Source organism: Sciurus vulgaris, assembly GCF_902686455.1.
Source record: "Sciurus vulgaris genome assembly, chromosome: 13".
Taxonomy (NCBI): Eukaryota; Metazoa; Chordata; class Mammalia; order Rodentia; family Sciuridae; genus Sciurus; species Sciurus vulgaris.
In genome coordinates this window covers 91,806,894-91,821,234 of record NC_136474.1, presented here as the reverse complement: position 1 = coordinate 91,821,234, position 14,341 = coordinate 91,806,894, and the positions used below count along the sequence as shown (strand labels likewise).

Below are 14,341 nucleotides of genomic sequence, written 5' to 3'. Positions count from 1 at the left end.
AACAGCCAGCTAGCACACATTTAAATTGAGACTTCGCACATCTTTAGTACAATGCCCTCAGTCCTTTTATGTGCCCTCAAAGGTTCCTCACCCTGGGTTATTAGGATGTAGAAAAAAATCTTAATTACAGAATTATTTAAGGTAATGAGAAGTTGCTACCAATGTAGTTTCTTTTGCTAGGAAAACAGAAAAGTAAAATATAGAATTGCAAGCTATGGGAATCCATGCAGCTTTTGGAAGCCAATGACAAAGACAACACAGAAATGCAAACAGGTCTTAGCCTCCACATGGTGTGATTGAAAATAAGACAGAGCCAAGAATTATTACACAGTGGTATTCCTGTGGATTAATGTTGCAGTGAGTGTACGAGAAATGAACAGAACGTGTTCTTATGAATCATACAAATAAGATTCCAATCACTCACTGTGATGATGGCTACGAACAAGAAGAAATGAATTGAATCAGGGAATGGGAATAAAAGAGATTACAGAAAATCTTGAAATTTTAAGAATTATAGAAACCAATGATGACAGCATCCACTGAGTGGATGTGATCAATGTGATCAATTCAACCTTTGCAGGTGAGCTCTACAGAGCCAGCAAAAGAGAGAAAGGAAGGAAGCCAACTGAGATTGCAGCAGGTCAACTGCTGTTGACAACTGATGCTCACTGCAGACTGCAAGTGCTCTTCAGCTTAGCCGCCCAGCACGCAGTACACGGTGCCTCTTAACATAACTAATGGCCCCGTTGTATTTCTGTGGTGAGGAATACGGAGTGGAAATGAGCACGGACAGTGTGGTCCTTGATATATATCAATACTAAAGGTTATAAAAGCTGAGACTGTGATTAATCTCATAAGCTTATGAGACCACCTCTGACTGTGATGTATGAGTAAACTGCGAACAACATCTAGCTAATGTTTATCTCCTCATTTACAGACTCAAGACACCATATTTAAGATGGTGCACATTTGTAAAAATTTGGTTAGAAATTCATAAAGCTTCAAATAACAGAGAACTCAATTAAGACAGAGAACCACGTGTCAAGGGCTGGGTTCGACTCTGGTCTGTAATCAGTAAGAAAAGGGGACTCAGTCCTGCAACTGCATGAGGCTGAACCCACCAGCAACAGAAGGGGCTTGGGAGATTCTTCTTTAGGGCCAGATGAGAAGTCAGTCCACCTGCTTCCCTGACTTCAGCCTGTGGAACTCAGAGATACGCTGGGCCAGGCTTTGGACTCGCAGAACTGTGAACTCACAATTGGGTGCTGTTTGACACACTGCCTTGGTGACAACTGGTTACTCAGCCATGGAAAACTGTGCCCCCGTTATTGTCAGCATTTGAGCTGCATAAAATATTTGAATCTTGGGGGGATAGTGGTGGGATCGATCGGGTCAGTTTACTTGCAGGGTGGAACTGGGTAAGACAGGAAAGTTCACTTCTTGGCTCACCTTCAGGGAGTTGGCTGATCCAACTCGGAGACTAGAATATCCTGTGGAGGATTCCGAGCTCCTAAACCAGGTTGAATTTTAATCCTGTAATATATTTGGTGTCTAAATATGATTAACTGTATTCAAAGAAATCAAAAAGAAGTTGTGAAAAATAGTTCATTTTTATGCAAATATTTGCAATATCTCTGTGCATTTGTGTGTGCATATCTGCCTGTCTCAATGAATAAATAAATAACCAACAAAACCAAGCCTAACACCTTGCTTCCCTCAGTGTTTTGTGACAGAAATTTCTTCATTTCCTCAAGAGACCAAATTATGTCTGGTAATAGTTTCAAGTTAAAAAAAAAAAAAAAAGGAGCACTTGTCATTAAAAGAAGTGATTTCACTGAGTCTCAAAGGCCACAATTTCCTAAATTGATGACTTACTTTATAATAAATACAGTCATTGGGTGGTGGCTCCTGATCTACAAGATACAATTGTTCAATGGCCAATTAAAACTTTACTATTGTTTGTTAATAGAAATATTAGATTTAGAAAGCTTTAAAATATTAAAATACCATATCAATTTGAAATAAACTTGAGGCAGCATTATTATTTATAAAGTAAAGATGTGAGATAGATATTTATAGTGAGGTGCAAAGTATTATTCAAGAATAAGTTCTCACTGAAGCATTTTCAAATTGTAGGTTGTACTGAACAGGCAGGCGTTCATTACCTGGGCTATAATATATAACTTTCCACTAATGGAGGAAAAAACTCCATTTATTTTCAGGAGTGTGATGCCGTAAGTGTTTCTCTGTCATGTCTGTCAGCTATGGCAGAGTGAGGCAGACTTTATGGATGGAAAAGATTTTTAAAAACTGAAAATGTGCTGAGGAAATTCTGAAATAATAATTAAAGGCAGTGCATTTAAATCTGTGAAATAAATGTTAAAATGCTTCAGATATGATGGAAATAATGTCAAAACAGAGTTGTGGTACTGAATATTTTTTCACATTGTCTGATTTACCACATCAAATGACTTTTAAAAATTTTATTTTATTTATCCTCCAAATTTGTCTCAAAATTTATCTAAAGTTGGTATGAATTATTTCCCTGATTTATAAACTGCAAAATCTGAAGCAGAAGTGATGATTACAGCCATTGTTGTCTTATGTTTACATGGTGTCTTATATGTAATTATCCTCTTGGTGCAGTATTATTATTTACAGATAGGGAAATATATTGTTTAAATTATACCATTTTTAAAATATAGTACCATTGTAAATAGTTGCCCTGAACTAGACAAAAAAGCAAATAATGTTAAAAAGTGCAAGAAAGACAGTATTTTTTTTTCCATATAAGACAATATTTTATCTATATGCTCTAAACCAAGCTCCTAGCAATCATATAGCTGTTTTCTAAGAGTCTGATTCTCATCTTCTGTGAAGTGATAGGTGTTTTAAAAATCCATTTACTGGGTGATCTATTTTCCAAGGAATCCTTAATCCACATGGACTGTTCCTTATTGGGGATTCAGTGTGTTTGGGAGAGTTTTATTTGGCTTCGATTCTGATATTACACAGATCAAGTTTACCTCTGGAAGTTCCCTGTTATTTGGGGGTCACACTTTGCTGACACCCTCCTCCAGGAAGTCTTGACTCCCAGTCCTCCTGCTGATGGCTGACTTCAGGGTCCGCCTTCAGAGGCACTTTATGCAGAAGGCACTGTGTGCCTTGGGCACTTCCTACCTTTTTTATCCTACGTAAAAACTGCTCTTCCTGTTTCGTTTCTTTGTGTCCCCTGAGTAACTAGCATGGGATGATGGGAATAAGATCGGTGATAGGATGAAATAAACAATAAAGGATCATGGTTAAGGAGCGACTGTCCCAGAACTCACGTGTTGGCTGGAGGGTGTTTATGGTCAAGAAAATGAAAATTCTTCAGATGGCAAGATGCATGTGTTCAGGAACGAATGAACCAATGGGTAAGATACTTTCATCCAAATAAATGCCACTCGTTCCTGGAACTGCACTCTGGGAACCTCCAGCAGGTATTTCAAGAGACACCAAGCTTTGGAACATGCTTCATGTCATGTCAGGTGTGCACACACCCAAGCATTGAGCCGTTTCTTCACAGAGTCAAAAGGAGAGTGTTCAACAGGACATTCTGCACATACGCTGTGCCTGCACTAACCAAGGACTTTTGGCTTTTAAAGGTATGCTGCAGAGGTGGCAGCTCTTCACCAGGACACTGCCATCCTTTCCTGGACTCTCTCAGATGTTTGTCTCCTGTGAAGGTGGATACTGCCAACACCCAGTGGGAGCAGAGCAGAGAGTTGGAAATGAGGCTGTCGGTTTCAGGTTACGAGGATTTCCACATGGGGTTGGTCCCAATCCAAGCCTCACTCTGGTGGTGTCACCCCTGAAACCGCACATCATTCCGTCTGCATTCGTCCTTCTAAGGGATTTTATTCATATTTTCCTCCTTATAGGCAGCACTCATATTTATTTCATTAAATTTTCTATAAACTGTTTCCTTTTCATCTGCTTAGAAAATTAAGGAAAATTTATTAGCTGATCTTATGTAAATTACTCTAGTTTGGTTTTCATCCAGGATAAATTTGTTTTGAATATCTGTTGTGACAATTATATACAGCTACATTTTCAACCCTAATGCATTTTTAATAACTTCCTTCGGTAGCTAGTGATTTGAATTTCAAATTTCTTTCTACCAAGAAGTTTAAAAAAGTATATACCATTTTATAACAGTTTCATATAAAAATTGATTTATGCAGCAGGATGTTGCTCACAGTAAACATATCAATGTCTAAATGAGACCATCAATACTCATAAGTTTATAAAATGTATGTTCTAGACAGAGCATAATACAAATATAAAGTTGGTATGAAAATAACTGTACCCTTAGCTTATTTTTCATAAATTCCTCACTTAGGCTAGAAACGTTTCATTTATTTGATTGATTATTTTAATTTATTGCTATGATACATTAGGGCAGATTTTAGGGAAAATCAAAATTACTGACTAATTACTAGTTTAAAGTACTTAAACATTAATAAACACAACATTTTGGAGTGTTTGACAAGGGATTTTAAATTTTCATGACTTCTCTGTGGCGTTAAGGATTAAAACCCAGCTCTGGGAGGTACTCGTGGTCCCTCGCCTGGTGGCCGCGTCCACCTGTGTTGGCTCATCCCCCCCCACTCCTCTCCTGGCAGAGTTTGCCAACACTCAATTACCCAGTCCTTTTCCAATCACCCCACGATGCACCTTGTTATCACAGTGGATCTTCTTCACACAATGCATTCCCCTGTGTATTTTGCTTAAAACAATAATCTTTAATGCAACAGAGTAATCTTTAAAGAAGCCCCTGACCCATCCTTCTAAAAGCCCTAATTTCCAGAGATACAATTAACTGTTCCCTTATAGTTTTTATTATTCATCATATTTATTATAGTCAGCTATTTATAGACCCTTTATTTCATTAGAGTGTAAAACTTAAAACAACAATGATAATAACTCTTAGCATTTATGGACTACTCTACACACTCCTAAATTCTTCCTATGCAGTATCTTATTTTCTCCTCACAGTGGTCCTGTGGACCATGACACTTGCTGTCCCTGTTGTGCAAACGAGGGCCTCAATATCTGTCTTGTCACTGGACCTTGTGGTCTCATAGGAATAAATATCATGATAATGGTAGTATTGTATTAGTAGTCTCACAAAAAATTCTGTAACATTCTTAATCATGCTGTGTTCCGTGTATGTGACTTGGGATTAATAACAGTTTCATAATAAAGAGGGCAGCTCCCTTGGCACTTCCTCGGAAAAGCTACAGTAATTACTCCTAGAGATAGATGCACCTGCAGGTCACTTACCTCATCCAGGAAAAGCAAATACTCACGTTGAAGGCTTTGCTCCAACTTAAGTATTGCTTAATGACAATACCATTTTGATGACTTGAGAAGAGACCATATTCGAGTGATAAAGATGGCATTACAGAAAAATAAAGGAATGACAAAAATGAATTTGAAGAAATGTAGTGTACATTCTAAGGGAAAGAGGACACAGGGCCAAGCATCACTGAGTTGGGGAAGATTGCAGGAAGAAGCAGCCCAGGCAAGTCGCTATAGAAGGCTGAGGTAAGAGAGTAAGTCAGCTGTTTGGAGGTGGCAGGCAATATTTGCTTAAAAAAAAGTCAAAGTACGAGAAGGGAACCTGAACATACCCTGTGGAAAATGAACTGCAAGATTTCTCATCACCGATGAACTATGCTCTAACTAATCTTCCATATAAAGATTGGTCTAAATTTACCAATTCAGTTTACAGTCGACCTCAGGAAAAAAAAATGAGATAAAATTATTGAAAGGAAACTTAAGTCAGTAAGGAAGTGAATTAGCCTTGCCAAAGCTATAAAGTCATAGTAATAAAAACTTTAATCTTCTCAGCACTGCCACAAGAAAGGTAAATTTTAGCTGTCACATATACTGAATCTACTTATTAAAATGCTTTCAGCAGCTTCACATTAAAGTTGATGGAATCTATTTAGCTACTTATTAACAGATTATTCCCTTAAATATTCCTATTCTCATTCAGTTCCTTACTGTTTTGTAGCTTGAGTTTCATGTAATGGGGGAGGAGACGTGCATAAAACATGAATGAATTTGAAGTGTTAGTCACAGTTCTTTTTTTAAATTGTAGATGAACACCATACCTTTATTTTTATTTATTTTTATGTGGTGCTGAGGAGCCAATCCCAATGTTCCACAAGTGCTAGGCAAGCACTCTACCCTAGTCTAGTCCCAGCTTTTTAACATTAATTTTTATACGACCTGCTTGTATCCACTCTCAGATTCTATCCGTTTCTTTTTGTTAAAAATGCATGAAGCATCCTCGGTTCTTCCAATGACAAGGTCTTGTGACAAGACACAGGAACGTCCCCCTGATGATTTTCAGTGAGTTAGATCATTCCCTCCGTTCTGCAGGTGCGTTGCCATACACGTGACGTTTTTAAAACGTATCCGCTGCGCGTCTGGGCACAAGACTTCTTGAGAAAGCTTCCTAAGGGCTGGTGTCCTCCCTTTTCACTTCTCATTCTTCCGTAGGTCACTCCAAATGAACTTAGTCCTGGTTTTTCAATGAGATAGTTTTGTCAAAGCCACCAAACACTTCTGTGTTTGACATCTCACCCTCTCTGTTATCTTACCAACCCTTCCGTGATGGTAGGCACAGATGGCCATCTTCGCGCTGTTCTCCTCTGGCTCCAGTGGTCTACTCTGAGTGTTCTCTTTTCCACTTTGAGTCCTTTCCAGACTTCTGCCCAGGCTCCACTGCCCTTGCTAATCTTCAGTTGTTGCAGTGTTACTCTGCTGTTTATTCTTCCCTCCTCCATGGACATTGCACCCCGTGCTGCAGCATAGAGTGCTACCAATCTGCCCACAACAACCAATGAGCAACTGTAGCACTGATATTTTCCCCACCTCTGGACCACTTTCAATTACCCAATTGACTACTAGACATTTTAGTTTGAGTGCCTAACTGACATTTCATGTGTAACACATACAAAGTTAAAGCTCGTGATTTTTTACCCAATGTTAGCTCTTTTTGACTTCCTCATGTCATGAATCACATCATCCTTGATGCTGTTGCTCATGTTCAAACCCATGAATCACGCATGATGACTCTCTTTCACTCCATCTAATTCCTAAGTAAATTTTGTCACTTTTCACACACTATGTCCAAAGATCATCTTTTTTCTCCAGATCCATTGCCAACATCTTCATCTAAGCTATCATCACATCTGGTTTGTACTAATTACTGCTTAAGACTTGCTGTATATGAAGAACCTCTTTTAAGCAGTTGCATGCAGAGCTATAAAACTTCATTTATTAACAATTCCAGCTATATTTAACCTCATTATATGGCAATGGTGAAATTTATTCCTTGCAGTAGCCTTTTGTCATAGACACTAGAATAATCTTAATTTATCAGAGGACAACCAAGTATGTTGAAGGTTAAATGGCCAATCCGAGTTCACACAGCTGCTACGTACAGGATCTAGATCTACCGTGTACAATATGCCTGCTGGGCAGAGGGTGAGATTCCTGACCTTCTTCAATATTCTTTCAGGGTTGACCTTTTCCTTATTGCGCTACCAAACAATATCTCACCCACAGAGACTGCATCCATTTAGAATAAGCAAATGTGCAATTTTCAACAGTTGTATATGCCTATTAAAATACTGTCATAATAAAAATAAAGAATATTTTCACCATTCCTTGCAGTTCATTCCCCATCCACATCTCTACCCTTCTCCCTCTCTCAAAGCTAGGTGACCAATGGCCTCATTCCTGTTACTGAAGTTAAATATGAAGTCATGACAGTATGAATCATCCGGGGTCTGAATTCTTTGACTTAGCACCATAATTCTGATATTCATCTCACCTTCTGCATATCAGAAGACTTTCTCTTCCATTATTCAGGGGCATTCACTGATGGATATACTGTAATCTCCCCCCCCCCCCATATTTAGGTTGTTTCCAGTCCTGCCTCTTGTAAACAAAGTGAGTATTTCTGGACATGCCTTTCTGTGAATATGGTTTTTTTACTTCTATTGGATAAATTTCTAAAAGCGACATGACTGGATAACTTTTTAAACACTATTGGTCCTATGGCTTTATATTTCAACCACCAATATTAGTGTTAGTTGCTCTGTTTTCACTAACTCTGATTTTTTCAGTCTTTTGGGCCATTCTAATGAATAGGTAGTTGTTGATTTTTGTTTGATTTTTCTACATAACTAATGATGTCATTCATTGTCTCGTGCACTTACTGCACATTTGGAAAACATTCATGGCTTTTGTCCATTTTTAACACTGGATCGTTCATGTTATTCTTATTGCACTATAAGATTCATGTATCCTTGATACACGTCCTTTGTCAGATAAATCGTTTATAAAGATGTTTTCTGGTCTACTACTGTCCTTTTAATTTACAAATTGGGTCTTTTGAAGAGAAAAATATTTTAAAATTTTGATGTAGTTTAGATCAGTTTAGCAAGTTTTTTCTTACTTTTTATTTTTATTTTTCCTAAGAAGTGTTTGCTTATACCACAGTGGACACAATCTTCTCCTATGCTTACGTCTGGGAGTTTTGTGGTTTTAGCATTTAATTTAGACTAGTGGTCTTGTTTTGAGTTTGCTGTGGTGTGAAGGAAGATCAATGTTTACTTATTTACCTTGGACATTCAGTAGTTCCAACAGCATTTGTTGAAGAAAATTTCTTTCCCCCTTGACTTGTCTTCCCACATTTGTTTCAATTCAATTGATCATGAAAGTGTCAGTTTGCTCCTGACCTTCTATTCCCTTTTGTTGATTGCTTTATATGCCCTTTTGCTAATACCTTATTGTGATGAGTTCTGCAATTTCATAGTAAGATGTTTTTAAGTATAATAGTTCCAACTTTGCTCTTTATTAAACTCACATTGTTTTATTTAGTTTACACAGATTTTATACACATAAAATGCACTTTTAATATCTACAAAAAAAGACTCCTGGAATAATGATTAGAATTATGTTAAATATATATGAATTTTTTTTTCAATTTTTGGTACTTGGAATTGAACCCATGGGTACTTTGCCACTGAGTTAACTTCCAAGCCCTTTTAATTTTGAGACAGAGTCTCACTAAGTTGTTGAAACTGGCTTTAAGCTTGCCACCCTCCTGCCTCAGGCCTCCAGAGTCCCTGGCATTGCAGGTGTGCACACACACCATACTCAGCTGTACATCAATTTTTAGACAATCGCAACCTATTAATATTGAGTCATTAAGTCCAAGAGCATTTCCCCTTTTATGTGTCTTCTTTCCTCAGTTCTCTTAGAAATACTCCATAATTTTCAGCTTTGGGATTTTTACATGAGCTTTGCTACATTTACTCATAATTATTTGCTGCCATTATTGTAAGTTTTTAAAAATTAATTTACCAGGTGTCACCTGCTACTATTTTAAAGTACAATTAATTTTTACATATTAAATTTGTATCACTCACTGAATTCAGGAGTTCTAGTAGTTGGTTTGTAGGTTAGCAAGCATTTTTAACAAGAAAATTATGTTACGTAAGAAAAAATATACTTTTCTTTTCTGTAAGTTCTTGTTAGATGACATTTTTCAAATTAAGGAAATTGGTCCTAGGTTTTTGGAGAGTGATAAATAATGAATGGATATTGACTGTTTAAATTTTTTTCTGTATTGGTTTAAAGGATCATGTGATTTTTTTCTCTTATTGCAAATTGTTATATTTACTTTCAAATTAAAACCATCTTATGTTTCTGTGACAAGGCCCATTTGATCATGCTATATGATTATTTTAATGTATTGCTTAAATGAAATTTGTTACTATTTTCTTAAGAAAATTTGTAGGGAAATTTCTACTAGTTTTCTTCTAATGTCTTTGTCTAGTTTGGTTTTAGGGTAGTATTAGTCTGATAGGATAGGAAACAGTTTCCTCTCTTTATGCTTCCTGGAAAAATTTAGATACACTTCTTTGCCTACCTTTTAACTATGGTGAAGTGTTCATCAGTAAAAGTTAATGGACTTGAACTTCTTGTGCTGGGAAATGTTTCATCTATAAGATTTATTTTTTATAACCTATTGAACTATTGAAAGAGGTTGGACAGTTTGTATCTTTCAAGAAGTTTGCCCATTTCATCTGAATTGCCAGATATTTTGGTATATATTTGTGCTCAGTATGCTGTTATGATCCTTTTAATGACTGTAGAATATGCAGTGATAACTCTTCTCTATTTCCCAATGTCTGATTGTTTTTTGTCTTTCTCTCCTTGATCAATTTGGCTGGGGAATTATAGATGGATTTTATTTTCTAAGAGCCAGTTTTTAAAAAATATTTTCATTTGCAGGTGGACACAATACCTTTATTTTGTTTATTTAGACTTTTTATGTGGTGCTGGGTATTGAATCTGGTGCCTCTGGTGTGCTAGGCCAGCGGAGCCACAACCCCAGCCCTAAGATCCAGGTTTAGGCTCTGTAAAATCTCCGTGTTCTCACGTTGTCTTCTGCTTCACTGGCACCTGTGCTCGCCTTTCTTGTTCCTGGGCAACGTGAGAACTTGAAACTACACTTTCCCTGTTCTCACTGACTCAGTTCTGTTCCACATGAGTTAATACCAGCATTCACCGGTCATTGGGAGTATTTGCCATTATGCCTTGTGCCTTTTGAATATTGTCCCTTGGAATATTTTAATTTCCAAATATCTTAAGTTTTCTAGGTAATTTATTGTTATTGATTTCTAATTTCAACCATTTTTCCTTAGAGAAAGCATGCTGTATGATTTCAGTCCTTTTCAATTTACTGAGACTGACTAGTTGAATAGTCCACCTCATGGTCTACTTTGTGGAACATACCATGTGCGCTTGAGAGTGACATGTGTTCTGTAGCTGTCTGGGGTATTGGTATTAAAATAGCAATTGGGGGTGGCTGATTGAGTTCATATGATCTTATGTTGTTACTGATTGCTTTCCTAGCTATTCTATCAGCTGATGAGAAGGAAGGTATTTAATATCCTCAACATAAATTGTGGAATTATTTCTCTCTGTATATCTGTCATATTTGCTTTGTGATTTTTTGAGATTCTACAGTTAGACCCATTAACATTTATGATTTTTACATCTCCTGCATAAATTGATACTGCTGTCATTATGAAATAAACTGTTTCTCTTTGATAATACTCTGTCTGAAATATATTTTATCTGACTTAATAAAGCCACTGCAACTTTGTTGCAACTACTGTTTTCATTATATATCTTTTTCCTGTTCATTTACTTTCAGATTATCTTTATAGGTAATGTGTATCATTTGTAGACAGCCTATTGTTAGATATTAATTTCCATTCTTATAAGTTTAATGTTTAACAACTTTTAAAATTTCCTTAAAATATTTTTCAGATGTTGATAGACCATTATTTTATTCATTTATTTTTATATGGTGCTCAGGATTGAACCCAGTGCCTCACATTTGCTAGGCAAGTGGTCTACCACTGAGCCACAATCTCTGCCCCTGTAATAACATTTAATAAATTATTTATGTGATTAAAAATTTAAGCCTAGTATTTGACTATTGTTGCATATGGAAACACCATCACCACTAATTCTGTCAGAAATATCATCTGTGAGGCAGACATCATCACCCTATGTACATGTATGATTGCACGAATGGTATGAGTCTACATCATGTACAACCATGGAGACGGAAAGATGTACCCCAATGTGTACAATGAATCAAAATGCAGTCCATAAAAAAATTAAAAATAAATAAATAAGACAAAAAAAAATCATCTTTGCTAGGAAGTTTTACCTGAATTCCCAATTAGGCAAAATGCTCTTTCTATAGAAAACAATGTGTATGTTCATATCTGTACTCACTTTTGTGAATTAGGTGGGTCCTAAAGCTTTGTCAGGGCAAAGTCTGTTTCTCCTGTACTTCCAAATCACCAACCAGGAGCAGGGGGGTTTGACATGGAATAAAGACATTTCCCTCTTTGTGTCCACATTACCAGTCCTCATAGTTGATTAGAGTTCTACGGTGTGTTGAATTTTCAGGTAGAAGATGGTTGGGCCCAAACATTAGGCAGTAAAGGAGGAGTGTGGGGGTGGGAGGAGGGCCAGGTGCACTGACTAGTGAGCTCATTTTAATATAATTCATTGATCAGCAAGCAGGGGCTCTCACCAGAATTTCACGGAAAGCATAATTATGTTAAGTTCCTCAACTTCTTTCTCATAAAATAAATATCATGTATTCATATTTTGCATCCTGGAAATTCTTTGTTGTCAGGTTTAATCTTATTGCCAAAATCATAACCATAATCATCATAATACAATAATACCAGTAAGACTGTAGAATTCGAATAGTTCTCCTGTAGTTAGAAGAAGTATTGTGTTGGCTGTTTTATACTACCTTAACTCCAATAACCCTTAGAGATATGTAATATAATAATTCTAAAATCCATCCACTCATGAGAAAACCAAATGCCCAGGAGCTAGTAAGTGAACAGGGACTTGGACTTGCATGTTTTGACAGTAAATCTATATTAATACATAGAATACATCATAGAGTTACTGAAACTCAAATTCTAAGCTCTCTGATCAGATTGAGATATAATGTATGAGACTGCTAGCTATTTGTGTAATAGAATTTGTAAGCATATTACTATCGAATAATCTGTTGCTAACAAAAGGATAAATTAGAATTGTGTATCACGTAAAATAAAATTCCACACATTCTTGACCTCAACGGGTAACTTTCTTTGGCTCACCATCAGGGACAGATTAGAATCTTTACTGAGCTTCCCAGAAACCTACCACCAGGCAGCACTGTTGCACAGTTCTGAGTTCTGATCATGACTCCTGTGTTACTGCAAAATACTGGACTGTGTTTTGATGTGATCCCCAAAGATAACTTCAGGCAGCATATGAATTGTTAGTTGGGGCTTATGTTTTATATCCTTTACTTCTTAGGAAATTGATATCTTATTCCTTGAATTTATGGCACGTTCCTACGTCTCAGCATATTTGGTGATCATTTCTGGTTCCGGAGCTGACCAAGTACTACATACATTAACAACATCATTAGCACTGCTGAAACCAGCCTCAAAATTTTATCTCCCAAATATTGTCCCGGGTTTAAATCAATGTAACAAATGCTCAATTAACCTGAACAGAGGGAAAATGCCTACTCAGCACCTTAGAAAATGATCTGGTTGAGTTATGAGTCATCTCATTTTTGCAAAGTAGCAATAAAAATGACTCTTTCATTTTGCAGAGGTACCACTGGCATTTACAACAGATGATTAAAATAAAGAAGAAAAAGAACTTTTGAGTTTTATCAGAACAGGGTCATTTTATCTTGACCATGAATCTTTGCCTCTGCAGATTTCATCTTTTAAGAAAATATCTCCATAAGTTGCCAAGGGTCCAGCTATTCCCCCAGGGACTCCCAGGACCCTGACTTACCTTATGAAAGTTTCTGAAATAAGCTGCCTTTTCGTCTGGAAATTTCTCTAACCTTCTGGGTCCTTTGCTGGAAGCCTTCTTGAAAACCAGCCAACATCGTCTGAAAATCTGAAAATAAATAAAAGAATCCCATTATCTCTCTTTTTTATACACTCTTAGTGACATCAAGAGTTTTATCTATTCAATTAATTCATGAGGAATAAACTTTTTAAAGCACACTTACTTTATAGAGTAACTTTGTATTTGAATGAGAAGTATGTTACTAATTAAAATTGCAGCAAATTCTAAAAATATAATATTTCATATTAAAGGATTTCTTTGTTTAATGAGTTCTTCAATGTGTTCATTTTGGTAGTCTTCAATGTAAGTAAATTCCCAGTGTTTCAATACCATAATAGCCTTTATTCCCACTATTCTCAGGACAGAAAATATTCTATTTTCTATGCTAATGAAGTAGCAGTTCAATAAGCTTAAATGAAGCACGTCTGTATGGTCCAATTTTCTATCTCTGAAAAGAACATTGCATTTAAAAATTAACTTATCTTGTAGGAATTTAGGGTTTTTAACAGATGCCCATATGTTAATTTAGAAAAGAGAAAGTAATTTGTTTTTATAATGGGCACATCTGTCTCACTCTTTAATGTGTTATAGTAACTAGAATTTTATTAAGGATCTAGTATGTACAATAAGTTTCAGAAGTTATATACACTTTTAATCATCATAACTAGTGGATAATATAAGTCTTATTAACTCATTTTAAGATAGAGTTAGAGATAATGCAAGATTGGAAAACACAACTGTATGCCTCTTATGCTTTCGTTAAATGACTAATAATTGCACAAACAGAAACCATTATTTCGGGAACTTG

At 36.3% G+C, this 14,341-nt stretch overlaps 1 protein-coding gene across 1 annotated transcript in view; it reads right to left on the bottom strand.

The window, feature by feature from the left end:
* The window catches only part of DOK6 (docking protein 6), a 495,770-nt gene that overhangs the window by 328,345 nt on the left and 153,084 nt on the right, over nt 1-14,341 (bottom strand). The window contains exon 2 of the mRNA XM_079109215.1: nt 13,474-13,581. Coding sequence (XP_078965341.1) covers nt 13,474-13,581 — 108 coding nt within the window. The remainder of the gene's footprint in view (nt 1-13,473; nt 13,582-14,341) is intronic.